General features: G+C 44.5%; 1 protein-coding gene across 2 annotated transcripts in view; it reads right to left on the bottom strand.

Moving 5' to 3' along the window:
* LOC100392046 (uncharacterized) overlaps nucleotides 1-12,706 on the bottom strand; it is a 79,174-nt gene that overhangs the window by 986 nt on the left and 65,482 nt on the right. For both annotated transcript variants that reach the window (XM_078359871.1, XM_078359874.1), the window contains one exon: nucleotides 518-679. In XM_078359871.1, coding sequence (XP_078215997.1) covers nucleotides 596-679 — 84 coding nt within the window. In that variant the 3' untranslated portion in view covers nucleotides 518-595. The remainder of the gene's footprint in view (nucleotides 1-517; nucleotides 680-12,706) is intronic.

Raw genomic sequence — 12,706 nt, 5'->3', positions numbered from 1 at the left:
GCCTGTCTTCCGAGGGGGCTGCTCTCTCCCCATTGGGCTTCCTGGCAGAAATCAGAACCCAGCAGCTTCAGAAGTTGCCTGGCTGTGTTTGTTTCTGTGCAAGTGTCTGGTGTGTGTGTGTGTGTGTGTGTGTGTGTGTCTTCCTGTGCATGTTCACGTGTGTGTGTGAAACGGGGGTGTGGTGTATGGTAAAATGAGGTTGACAGGTGCACTTCAGAGCCTTTTCTCTGTTGTCCCCCTACCTTCTGATGCGTGTCTGTCTTTGGCTCAGCTTGGGAGCTGCAGGGCTGCGCATGCTTTGTTTTCCTCGTGGTTTCTAATGCCTCAGTGTAGTGGGGGGCTGGCTCCGACCTACAGGCGCCCTAATCACCTACCTATCTCGAGGGGTCACTTCTTGAGTAAGAAGATAAGCCCAACACACCTACAAACAAACTCCTCCAAGAGCCCTTGGATCTGTGGCATATCTACGACTGGACGGACCCTAACTGTCCGGTTTTCAGGACCCCTGTGAGCTCACCTCTACTTCGGTGTCTCACGGAGCTGCAGCTTTAGGTGAGGCAGGCACTCCTTCATCCTCTTTGGATTTCCCTCAGGGTCAGAGGATGTGTGCAGAAATAATAAGGTCAGATAAGTGTGAAGATACAATCCGCTGAGGTGTGGAGAGGGTCGGCACCTCCACCTGCAAGACAGATGCAGACAGCTGTCACAGAAACTGCTTCCTTCTCAACACTCACCTTTCTGAATGACTGGGTTGCTGGGATGCTCCTGGCATCTTGGATGCCCCTAGCTTCCGCCAACAAGGAAACTCTTAGTCTCCCCATTTCATCAGATGCCTGCATGGTGCCCATAGGATGAGAGGGAGCCAGCCATGGCTGGCCTTTATCTTCTAATCATGGCTCTGTTTCATGTCATCTGCGGCTGTTTTCTCAGTGTTGAGGGCTCTCCGATTGCTGTTCCTGGCTGCCACAGCCTCTCAGCACTGGATTTTTCGGCTGTCAGAGATTTCACAGAGCAAAAGAGACTGGGGGTTGGCTGGGTGCAGCCAGTTCACAGGTAGTGATCCCGGTTTGGAGGTTGGGGTGTTTTGCACTTGGGGGTTCCTTCTGGCTTTTCTGGCAGGAATCCCTGCAAGAGGCTTGGACTCCAGCACATGCCCTCCTGTGGTGCCAGGTGTGCTTTGCTTGTGCTTCCTTTATTTGGGGGTTCTCAGTTTCCCTCGGCAGCATGCCTGGACATTCCTGGCATTTTTTGATTCACCCCAGAAGATTTCTGAGATACTCTCTTTACCTAATTTTCTCCCACCAAATTTATCACTCAGAATTTTTTTTTTTTTTTTTTTTTTTGAGACGGAGTTTTTGCTCTTGTTACCCAGGCTGGAGTGCAATGGCACGATCTCGGCTCACTGCAACCTCCGCCTCCTGGGTTCAGGCAATTCTCCTGCCTCAGCCTCCTGAGTAGCTGGGATTACAGGCACTCACCACCATGCCCAGCTAATTTTTTGTATTTTTAGTAGAGACGGGGTTTCACCATGTTGACCAGGATGGTCTCAATCTCTTGACCTCGTGATCCACCCGCCTCGGCCTCCCAAAGTGCTGGGATTACAGGCATGAGCCACCGTGCCCGGCTGTCACTCAGAATGTTAACAGATGGTCATACATAGCTTGAAATAACTGTGTGGTTTTATAGTCAATACATTGAATTGTTTGTAAATCTTATTTATTTCCAGAAAACTATTCTCTAAATTACTAGAGAAATGTTAACATATAAAACTGTGTATTACACACTAAGATAGTTTTTTTAACCCACAGGTTTTTTTGTTTGTATGTTTGTTTTTAAAAAGACAGGGTTTCACCATGTTGGCCAGGCTGGTCTTGAACTCCTGACCTCAGGTGATCCGCCCACCTCAGCCTCCCAAAGTGCTAAGATTACAGGCGTGAGCCACTGCGCCCAGCCCGCACAGTATTTTTTTACACATCACTGGCAGATTCTCTTCCTGCTTTCCCATTCAGCGATGGATGTATTCTAATAAAAAAGGCTCTCCTAATCAGTGGCAAATACTTTCCAGATTTCCTGTAAACAGAAAGATTATAAATTTTGTTATACTTTAACAGTAGTTTCTCCATCCCCTTTAACCACTTGCTTGTGGCACTGACCCAGAGAACTACAATTTCAGAACCATAATGACAGCAGTAATAATAATATATATCACACATTGAGGTCTTGCTTAATTTCATGTCTGTTTCTAAGCACTTCATGTGGGACACCAAATATACAAACTTAGCACAACCAAGAGAATCCAGAGACAGTATGCATTTAAAGATCTCACATTTGTTTATAAAAAGATATAATATTTAGAGTTGATTATAAGGGTTTCTCATTTAATCCTCACAACAACCCTATGAGCTTGCTTGCTAACGGATACTTTGGATACTGTACAAGTCAACTTCCATGCCCTGTAATTCTTCTCTGATTTGTAAAGATTAAGAAACCCAGTCATTCTCCCTTAGGTGTCACAGTTTATGAAATAAACAATGCACTAATGTAAATGTATTAATAAGATTCAAGAGGCGGGGCGCGGTGGCTCAAGCCTGTAATCCCAGCACTTTGGGAGGCTGAGGTGGGTAGATCACGAGGTCAACAGATCGAGACCATCCTGGTCAACATGGCGAAACCCCGTCTCTACTAAAAATACAAAAAATTAGCTAGGCATGGTGGCGCATGCCTGTAATCCCAGCTACTCAGGAGGCTGAGGCAGGAGAATTGCCTGAACCCAGGAGGCGGAGGTTGAGGTGAGCCGAGATTGCGCCATTGCACTCCAGCCTGGGTAACAAGAGGGAAACCCTGTCTCAAAAAAAAAAAAAAAAAAAACAAGATTCAAGAATAAATGGCTCCTACAAAATAAATACAGAAAGTTGGCAAGGAAACGTGTAATAAACATGCAATGCTACAAACCACAGGTGCACAAGACACCAACATTTCCTGTAATAACACATTATAACATCGTTTCTGCTTTTTGTTTTTGCAGTGTCCCTGGTGTTGTAAATTTATACTTTATGTAAATGATTCTGTTTATACCTGAGGAAGCCTAGAACTTAAATATTTCATATACATCAGAGGAACACGCTGCTGCCAATTGTTACTATGATCTCATTTTCTTTTTGTAAGAAGGTGGATGAGTAAATATAGTAATATAAAAGCAGTCAAGTGAGGTGGCTCAGCCTGTAATCCCAGCACTTTGGGAGGCTGAGGCAGATGGATCACAAGTTCAGAAGTTTGAGACCAGCCTGGCCAACATGTTGAAATCCCAACTCTACTAAAAATACAAAAATTAGCTGAGCGTGGTGGTTTGCGCCTGTAATTCCATCTACTTGAGAGGCTGAGAAAAGAGAATTGCTTGAACCTGGAAGGTAGAGGTGGAGGCAGAGGTTGCAGTGAGCCAAGATCATGCCACTGCACTCCAGCCTGGATGACAGAGCAAGACTCCATCAAAAAAAAAAAAAAAAATCAATCATGCTTACATTAAAGTTTTGCTTATGGTTTGGAAAGTTTGTTGTAATATAATGCATTGATGTATGAAAGAAAATCAAATTGTTTCACTGACAACATTTTCTATTTCTACACAACTATTTCCAAGAAACATCCATGCACTCTATTTATAGAGTATTAGAGAATATAACAAAACAGCAATGAAACAAACTTATCACTACCCTTACTAAACACCTGAAGTGCCCCAGTGTGAGGAACCTTTAGTTATAAATGATTCACTGTATCCACAGAATTTTAAAAATATCTGATACACTGTGTCACCTAATACTTAGACTATTAGGTTTTTTCTAATTCTTCTCTAGGCTTCAGATTAAAAAAATAATCAGTTCTGTTTAACCCTGCAGGGAGGCAGACTAAGGATAGAATGGAGTTTCTAGGTTTTTAAGTAGATAAAACAGGACACTTATGATTATTCCAGGTTTGTGTTTTACCTCAATGATTCCTCATGCCCTATTGTGGAAATTCAGGGGACCAGAGGGACCAATGGGTGAAACAGGAGGATTTTCTTTTTTTTTTTTTCACCAGCTCTGTGGATTTGCATCCAAAAGCTGAGCCCCGAACAAAGACAGGGCGTGGTTTTTATACATGAAGTACATAGTGGAGAGAAAGCAAGTTTGCAGGCGCAGAACAAATACAGTTTCTCAAACGATGACAGGCACATAACTCAGGCTTACATGTGACTTTTGCTGTGCAGCACAGATGTTAGTTATCTGACATCTGTGTTATCCTGTGCTTCAAGGATAGTAGCACAGGCCGTATCTCACTGACGTTCGCTACAGCGACTAGATGGCTGGAGTCCAGCCTGCTTAGGCTATTCTCATAACCTTCACTGTGTTTATTGAAAGGAAACAGAAACATGTTTATCAGTCACAGACTACAGGAATCCATAAACTTGTAAAACTTGCAGAACAGAGCAAGGGGTAAGGGCATGGGTTAGTTTCTGCTCCCCTTTCCAACATTATCCCCGCCTTGATGTTTTTGTATCAATGAAATTTAAGAGAAACCATCACTATTATTTAATTCTTGTGGAGAATTAGTTTCTCATTCAGCAAGTGTTGATGTTTGGTGAAAGTAACTAGTTGAGAGTTAGTTTGCTTGGTAATGTATGTAGGTGACGGGGGGATGGAGCAGCAAACCACTGTGGCATGTGTGTACCTATGTAACAATCCTGCAAGACTGGCACATATATCCCAGAACTTAAAGTATAATAAATAAAAGAGTGACGTATTGCTTAGCCCAGCACACAGGTTGTGTGATAGATACTTTTTGACCTCTTCCCAAACAAGTAACTGTGACATAACTCAGGTTTTGCTACCTAAATGATGTGACTCTCCTCTTTTTCCTGGGTCTCATCCACAGTGTAGGTTGTGACAAATTGCTTAACCCAGCACCTAGCGATGTGACTCTACTCTCATGCCTGGGACCTGTCCACTGGGGTGATTGTAACATATAGCTGGGCTCAGGCTTTCTTTCTTTCTTTCTTTCTTTCTTTCTTTCTTTCTTTCTTTCTTTCTTTCTTTCTTTCTTTCTTTTCTTCCTTTCTTTCTTTCTTTCCTTCTTTCCTTCCTTCCTTCCTTCCTTCCTTTCTTTCTTTTCTTTCTTTTCTTTCTTTCTTTCTTTCTTTCTTTCTTTCTTTCTTTCTTTCCTTTCTTTCTTTCTTTCTCTTTCTTTCTTTCTTTCTTTCTTTCTTTCTTTCTTTCTTTCTTTCTTTCTTTCTTTCTTTCTCTTTCTTTCTTTCTTTCTTTCTATTTTGAGACGGAGTTTTGCTCTTGGTACCCAGGCTGGAGTGCAATGGCGCGATCTCGGCTCACCGCAACCTCCGCCTCCTGGGTTCAGGCAATTCTCCTGCCTCAGTCTCCTGAGTAGCTGGGACTACAAGTGCGTGCCACCATGCCCAGCTAATTTCTGTATTTTTAGTAGAGACAGGGTTTCACCATGTTGACCAGGATGGTCTCGCTCTCTTGACCTCGTGATCCACCCACCTCGGCCTCCCAAAGTGCTGGGATTATAGGCGTGAGCCACCAAGCCCAGCCTGGGCTCAGCTTTTCGATTATGTGCTCTTCTTTTTCCTGAGTTCTAACCACAGGGGACATTGAGAGATATCACTGGGCCCCTCACTTAAGTGACATGGCTCTCTTGCCTGTACCCTCCCCTCAGCAGGTACTGTGACACATTGCTGGACCCAGCACCTGGGTGATGTGACTCTCCTCTACTCCTTGGGCTCTGCCCAAGAAAAGATTGTATAGCTAGGCCCAATAAATAAGTGAAGCTACTATTGTCTCATGCCTCGGCTCTGTATACATTGTATATTGTGATATATTTCTGGGTCTAACACCTAGGTAATGTGACTCTTCTACATGAGTCCTGCCCATAAAACTATTATGATATGTATTTTCATTCATCGCCTGGGTGATGTAACTTTTCTTTTTGCTTGTGCCCTGCCAAAATAAAAAAAATTGCAATATACCATGAAACCCAGTACCTAAGTAATGTGCCTCTCGTTTTTTGCCTCGGCCCTGAATAATTTGGGTATTGTGATATATCACTGGGCCCAAACATTAGCAGATGGAAGGCTTCAGTCTGGACCCTGCCCACAGGAGCTTTGTGACGTATCTCTGCATCCGTCACCTAGGAGATATGACTTTCCTCTTCTGCCTGCATCGTGCCCACAGGAAAGATGGTAACATCAGTAGGTTAAGCAACCAAGTGATGTTTTGACCGCCTGAGTCTTTCATACAGGGAGCATTGTGGCATATCTCTGCTAACACCTACTATCTGATGTTAGTCTTCCCTCTTTTATCTGGGTTTTGCCTATATAAAAGATTGTGACGTATCTTGTCCCAGCATTGAAATACTGTGACTCTGCTCTTCTGCCTGGGCCATGTCCACAGACATTAGGGTGACTTATCACTAGGTCTAGCACACAAGTGATATGATTCTTCTGCCTGTTCTCTGCCTAAAGAGGTCATTTTGACATGTCTCTGGGCCTATCACCATGAGGATTATGACATATCACTTTATCTAGCACTTACATTATGCGACACTCTTCTCTTTAATGAACTTGTCCGCTAGGGTGACTGTGTCATAGAGCTGAGCTCCGCTTCTAGGTTATGGGACTTTCTTCTTTTTTGTGAATAGCCAAAGATGGAATTGCTACATATCTCTGAGATTCTCACCATGGTGACTCTCTTTCCTGGGTCCTCGTCTCAGAAGGTAATGTGACATATTGCTATACCCAGAACCTAGGTGATGTGACTCTTGGGCTTTGCCCAAGAAGTGATTGAGATGTATTGCTAGGCCTAGCACCCAAGGGATGTGGCTCTCCTCTCCTTTCAAAGTGCTGCAGATGTAATATATTGCTGAGTCCAACACCTAGAATATGCAAATTTATGCACAAGCCCTACCCACAGGGGAATAATGACATATCTTTTTATTCATCACCTAGATGATGTGACTCTCCTCTTCTGCCTGAGCCCTGCCAAAGCCAAAAATAGAAGAGAGGAGGGGAGGGGAGGGGAGGGGAGGGGATATTGACTCCCATACTCAAAATTGGTTCATGTGCAAGAATTTTAACTTTATCCCTGTATTATTCTGCATGTGAGATTGTGTTGCATATGCCTCAGTCCAGCAACTAAGTGATTTGACCCTTCTGCCTGGGCCCAGCCCACAGATTTCCATCTGACATAGTGCTAAACCCAGCATCTTCATGATGCGACTCTATCCCACTGCCTTGGCACTACCCACAAACAGCATTGTGACATTATCAACTAGGCCTTATATTCAGTTAATGTGAGTCACCCTTCTGTTTTGTCACTGTGTACAGAAGGCATAGTGACATATCACTGGGCCCCACACCCAGGTTATGTGATTCTCCTGCCTGTATCCTGCCCAAATGGCCCACTGTGACACATTACTGGTTCCAAAACTTAGGTGATGTAACTCTCCTGATTGGGCCCTACAGGAGGCATTGTGACATCGCTGCACCCATTACCCAGGTGATGTGACTTACTTCTGCCTGATCTCTGCTCACAGTAAATATTATGACCTATCACTGGGCCCAACATTTAGTTGATGTGACTCTTCTATCCTTTTTAGGTTCTTCCTGCAGGAGAGGTTGTGACATGTCTCTGGACCAAACAGTAAGGTGATGTCACGCTTTTGCCTTGGTCCTGACCTAGAAAGCTTTGTGACATATTGCTGGGCTCAGCACCAAGATAATGTGAGTCTCTTGCCTGGACACTGCCCACAAGGGGCATTGTGACATATCTCTAAGTTCATGAACTATTTGATGTGATTCTTCTTGCTTACCTGGGCTTTGCCATTAGAAGTGATTGTGACATGCCTCTGATTCCAGCACGTGGGTGCTGTGACTCCTCATTTGCCTATGCTATGTCCACTGAAGGTAGAGTGAATCATCACCGGGTCCAACACACAGGTGATGTGATTCTGCTGCCTGGTCATTGCCCACATGGGTCACTGCAGCGTATCTCCGGGCCCATTACCTAGATGGTGTAATTCTCCTGATTTTTCTGCTTCTGTCCCCAGTGAGGATTGTGACATATTTCTTCACCCAAAATTTATGTGATGTCCTTCTCCTCTCATGCCTGGACTCTGACCACTGTTGTAATTTTGACATAGAGCTGGGTTCATCTGTCTAGGCCATGTGACTCTCTTCTTTTATCCTAAGCCCTACCTACAGGGATCACTGGCACATGTCTCTGGGCTCCTCACCAAAATGATGTAATCCTCTTTCTTGGCCTTTCCCTCAGTGAGTTCTGTGACATACTGATGGACCCAGCACCTAGGTGAGGTAACTCTCTTCTACTTTGTGGGCTCTGATCAAGGAGGTATCGTGATGTACCACTGAGCCCAGCACACAGGTAATGTTACTCTTTTCTCCTGCCTGCGCTCAGCATGAATTGTGTAGTGTGGCATAGGGCCTATCTTAACAACTATGTAATACAACTCTTCCGCATGAACCCTGCCCGCAGGGGTATTATGCCATATCTTTTTGTTTATCACCTAGGTGTGATATAACATATTTTTTTCTGCCTGGGCCTTGCTAATGAGGGCGAATTTAACACACCACTTGGCCCAGCACCTACATGACGTGACTTTCCTTTCTCCTAGGTCCCAAATATTTGGTGTATTGTGAAATAATGCTGGTTTCAACACCTAGAATATAAGAGGCTCCTGCCTGGGCCCTGCCCACAGGGGGCCTTGTGACATACATCTGCATATACTGCCTAGGAAATGTCACTCTTCCTTTCTGCTTGCACCCTCCTAACAGAAAAAATTATGACCTGTCACTGGACCCCACAACAAGGTGATGAGGCTCCCTTGACTAAATCTTGAATACGTTGATCAGTGACATATTGCTGAACCCTCAGAAAAGATTGTGACATACATCTGGCCCCAAACAAAGGTAATGTTGCACTCCTGCTGACTCCCAATCCAGAGGAGTAACTGTGACATATTGTGGCCCAGTACACAGGTGTGGTGACGACTCTCATACCTTCAACTAGCCAATAAGATAGATACTGTCTATCGGGCCGGGTGTGGTGACTCACACCTGTCCTCCCAGTACTTTGGGAGGCCGAGGCAGGTGGATCACAAGGTCAAGCGATGGAGACCATCCTGGTCAACATGGTGAAACCCCGTCTCTACTAAAAATACAAAAAATTAGCTGGGCACGGTGGCGGATGCCTGTAATCCCAGCTACTCAGGAGGCTGAGGCAGGAGAATTGCCCGAACCCAGGAGGCAGAGGTTGTGCTGAGATCGCGCCATTGCACTCCAGCCTGGGTAACAAGAGTGAAACTCCATCTCAAAAAAAAAAAAAAAAAAAAAAGATACTGTCTATTATAGCTAGGCTTAGGAAAAAGGTAAGATCCTTGGTGTCGGCTGTACAAAGGTCACACAGGTTTACCACTCTCTTGCATATGATATAAAGCCCTCAAGTGGTAGAGAGTAGTATCACAGGTTCAAGGTCACAGGAGATACTGTTTCTCTTATGCACACCTGCCAATCTTTAAAATAGTCATCCTCTGCTAGTCATGTGAGCATAATGAAAATAAAAGACAAAAACAAAATAGTCATCCTCACACATGGACACAACCCACTGGTGAGATCCTTAATCTCACACATAGACAGTCTACAGATGGAATTATTTCAGTCATATGTGAACACCTGGCCACATATGTGATAGTGACCCATTTCTAAACCCAGTTCACATGCAGATGAGTGCTCTTCTATTTAGACCCAGCAAGTGGGGGAGGTGTTCACTCTCATACCTGAGCTTAGAGTGACAGGTACAATGATGGGTCCATATCAGCATGAAGTTCTTAATGCTGTTTGCAACTCTCATGGCTATCATATTTTATTAGTTCATTTTCACACTGCTATAAAGAACTGCCCACTCAGGAGGCTGAGGCAGGAGAATTGCTTGAACCCAGGAGGCAGAGGTTGCAGTGAGCCGAGATTGCGACACTGCACTCCAGCCTGATACCTGGCGACAGAGCGAGACTTGGTCTCAAAAAAAGAGAACTGCCCAAAACCAGACAATTTTTGTAAAAAAGAGGTTGAATTGACTCACAGTTCCACCTGGCTGGGAAGGCCAGAAGGGAAAGCAGGGACCTTCTTCACAAGGTGGCTGGAGGAAAAAAGTGAATGAAGGAGGAATTTCCAACACTAATAAAACCATCAGATCTCCTGAGAACTCACCCACCATCCCAAAAAGAGCATGGAAGAAACTGTCTTATGATCCAATTACCCTCCTCCCTTGACACATGGAGATTACAACTGTAGATGAGATTTGGGTGAGGGCGTAGAGTCAAACCATGTATCTCATAAATTCTTTGGGTGGTACAGAGTACTAACAGAGCCCAGCACAAAGTTGAGATTGTGACGCTGGTATACACACACAGTCAAGAGTAAAGACTGTTGTTCTCTCACATGAGCACGGCTCACTGTTGAGGTTTTGAATCTTATATCTAGAGGCAGTCAAAAGTTGCAATGTTGACTCTCCTACATGGATCTTCATATGCAGTGTTCAATGTCATACATGGATTTGTTAGGCATGGATTTAGTGATTCTCAAACCAAAATTCAACCCACATGTCAGGCTGTGATTTATCTAAGGGGACACACTGCCCAGAAAACACTGAGAAGCTGCTGCACAGATCCAGTTTCATTTGAGATTGTGACTTGTGTACTTTATCCAACATATAAGACATGTTGACTCTCATACCTGGAACCAGGACAGGTGAGGGTTTGATAATCTCACCCCGGGACTTTTTTGGAGGTGCAATTGTGACGTAAACCTCTGCCAAACACCTGATTTGACTCTCCTGCCTGGGCTCGGTTCACAAATAGAATCGTGATATATTGCTGGACCCAGGTAGGTGAGATGACTCTATTGTCAAGCCTTGGTGCTTTGAGGGAATCTGTGGGGATTGCTCCCGTGTGAGGCCCCTAGGAAATGGGCCTCACCATACCGTAAGCTTGAGCCTGGACACAGATCCCTGGTTGGGGGAGTCGAGCTGAGGGAAAGCAGGAACCAAAAGAGGGACTGTGTTATTCAAAATAATTAACAGACATAACTTTATGGATATGAGGACATGGGAAGCATTGTGTCCACTTTTGGCTTCTTATGGTTTATTGCTTGTGTTCATTTTGGACCCTTGTTACCTTCATTGTAAAATATTAACTTAGGTATTTACACTTGGTAACTTACCGTAACTTACTGGGTGTAACTGTAACTTAATTACTATAACTTACTGGGTGTAACCTACTTACTGGGCTTAACTTACTGGGCGTAACTTAGTGGGGGTAACTTGCTTACTGTAACTTAAGTATGTTGATCTGGCATAAACAACTTTAACTTCAGAAAAGTATATAATAAAACATATTGCAAAAATAAAATTGCTGCTTGGACATAGCCTAAGCCAGCCCTCCAGACTCCGCTTTTCTATTTCCTTTCACTTCCGCGCACTCTCTCCCTCATGTTGAACGAGACATCTACGTTGGCAGTCTCGGGGACTCCCGCAGGTCGGTAGCCCCCCCGGCAGACGTGCCGGACTGCTTCCTACAGGAAGCATCGTGACATATCACTGGGACTTGCACTCAGGTGATGTAAGTTGTCTCTCCTACCTTGGTGCTGCCCACAGGGGCGATTGTGACAGATTGCTCATTCCAAAACCGAGCTGATGTAACTCTTCTGCCCAAGCCCAGACTAAAGGGGGGATTGTGACATCTCTATTCACTCATCACCCAGGTAACGTGCTCTCATCTCTTGCCTGGTTTCTGCTCACAAGAGTAATGCTGACATACCCCGGGCTCAGCACCTAGCTAATGTGACACTTCTCTTCTGCCCACACAGGAGACTGTTACATATATGATGGACCAGTTCCAAGATGTTACTCATTTGCCCTGGCTCTGTCTTCACAAAGTTTTGTGACCTATTGCTGGGCCCAGGGCCAAGGTTATGTGACTTTCTTGCCTTGATTCTATCAAGAGGGGGCATCGTGACATATCTCTGGGTCCACAAAATATTTGATATTTCTTTCTTATCAGGGTTTTTCTTATAAAAGAGATTGTTACATATCTCTGTGTCTAGCATCAAAGTGATGTGACTCTCCTCTCCTGCGTGGGCCATGTCCACAGATAAAAAAGTGACTTATCTCTGGGCGCAGCACACAGGCAATCTGATTTATTTCTCCTAGTCTCTTTTCACAGGGAGCACTGTGAACTATCTTTTAACCCATCAACTAGTTGATGTAAATCACTTCTCTTACCTGGGCTTTGCCCATAGGGGTGGTTGTAACATATCACATGGCCCAGCATATAGATGATGACACTCTCTTCTGACTGTGACATATTGCTTTTCTCAGCACCTACTTGATGTGACTCTCCTCTCATGCATTGTCCCTGCCCCTTGGGGTGATTATGACATCTAGCTGGCTGTAGTCCCTAGATTCTGTAACTTTCCTCTTCTTCCTGAGCCCTACAGAAGGCAGTGTGCCATATCACTGGGGCTCTCACCTAGGTGATGTGGCTCTCCTGTTTTAGTCTTCCTCTCAGAAAGTACTGTGATGTATTTCTGGACCTAGAACCTAGACCTAGAACTCTCCTCTACTGTTTGGACTCTGACCAAGGAGAGATT

Source organism: Callithrix jacchus, chromosome 22 (genome assembly GCF_049354715.1).
Source record: "Callithrix jacchus isolate 240 chromosome 22, calJac240_pri, whole genome shotgun sequence".
In the NCBI taxonomy this organism is placed as follows: Eukaryota; Metazoa; Chordata; class Mammalia; order Primates; family Cebidae; genus Callithrix; species Callithrix jacchus.
The sequence above is the reverse complement of the archived record's forward strand: the minus strand, read 5'-3'. Positions and strand labels throughout refer to the sequence as shown.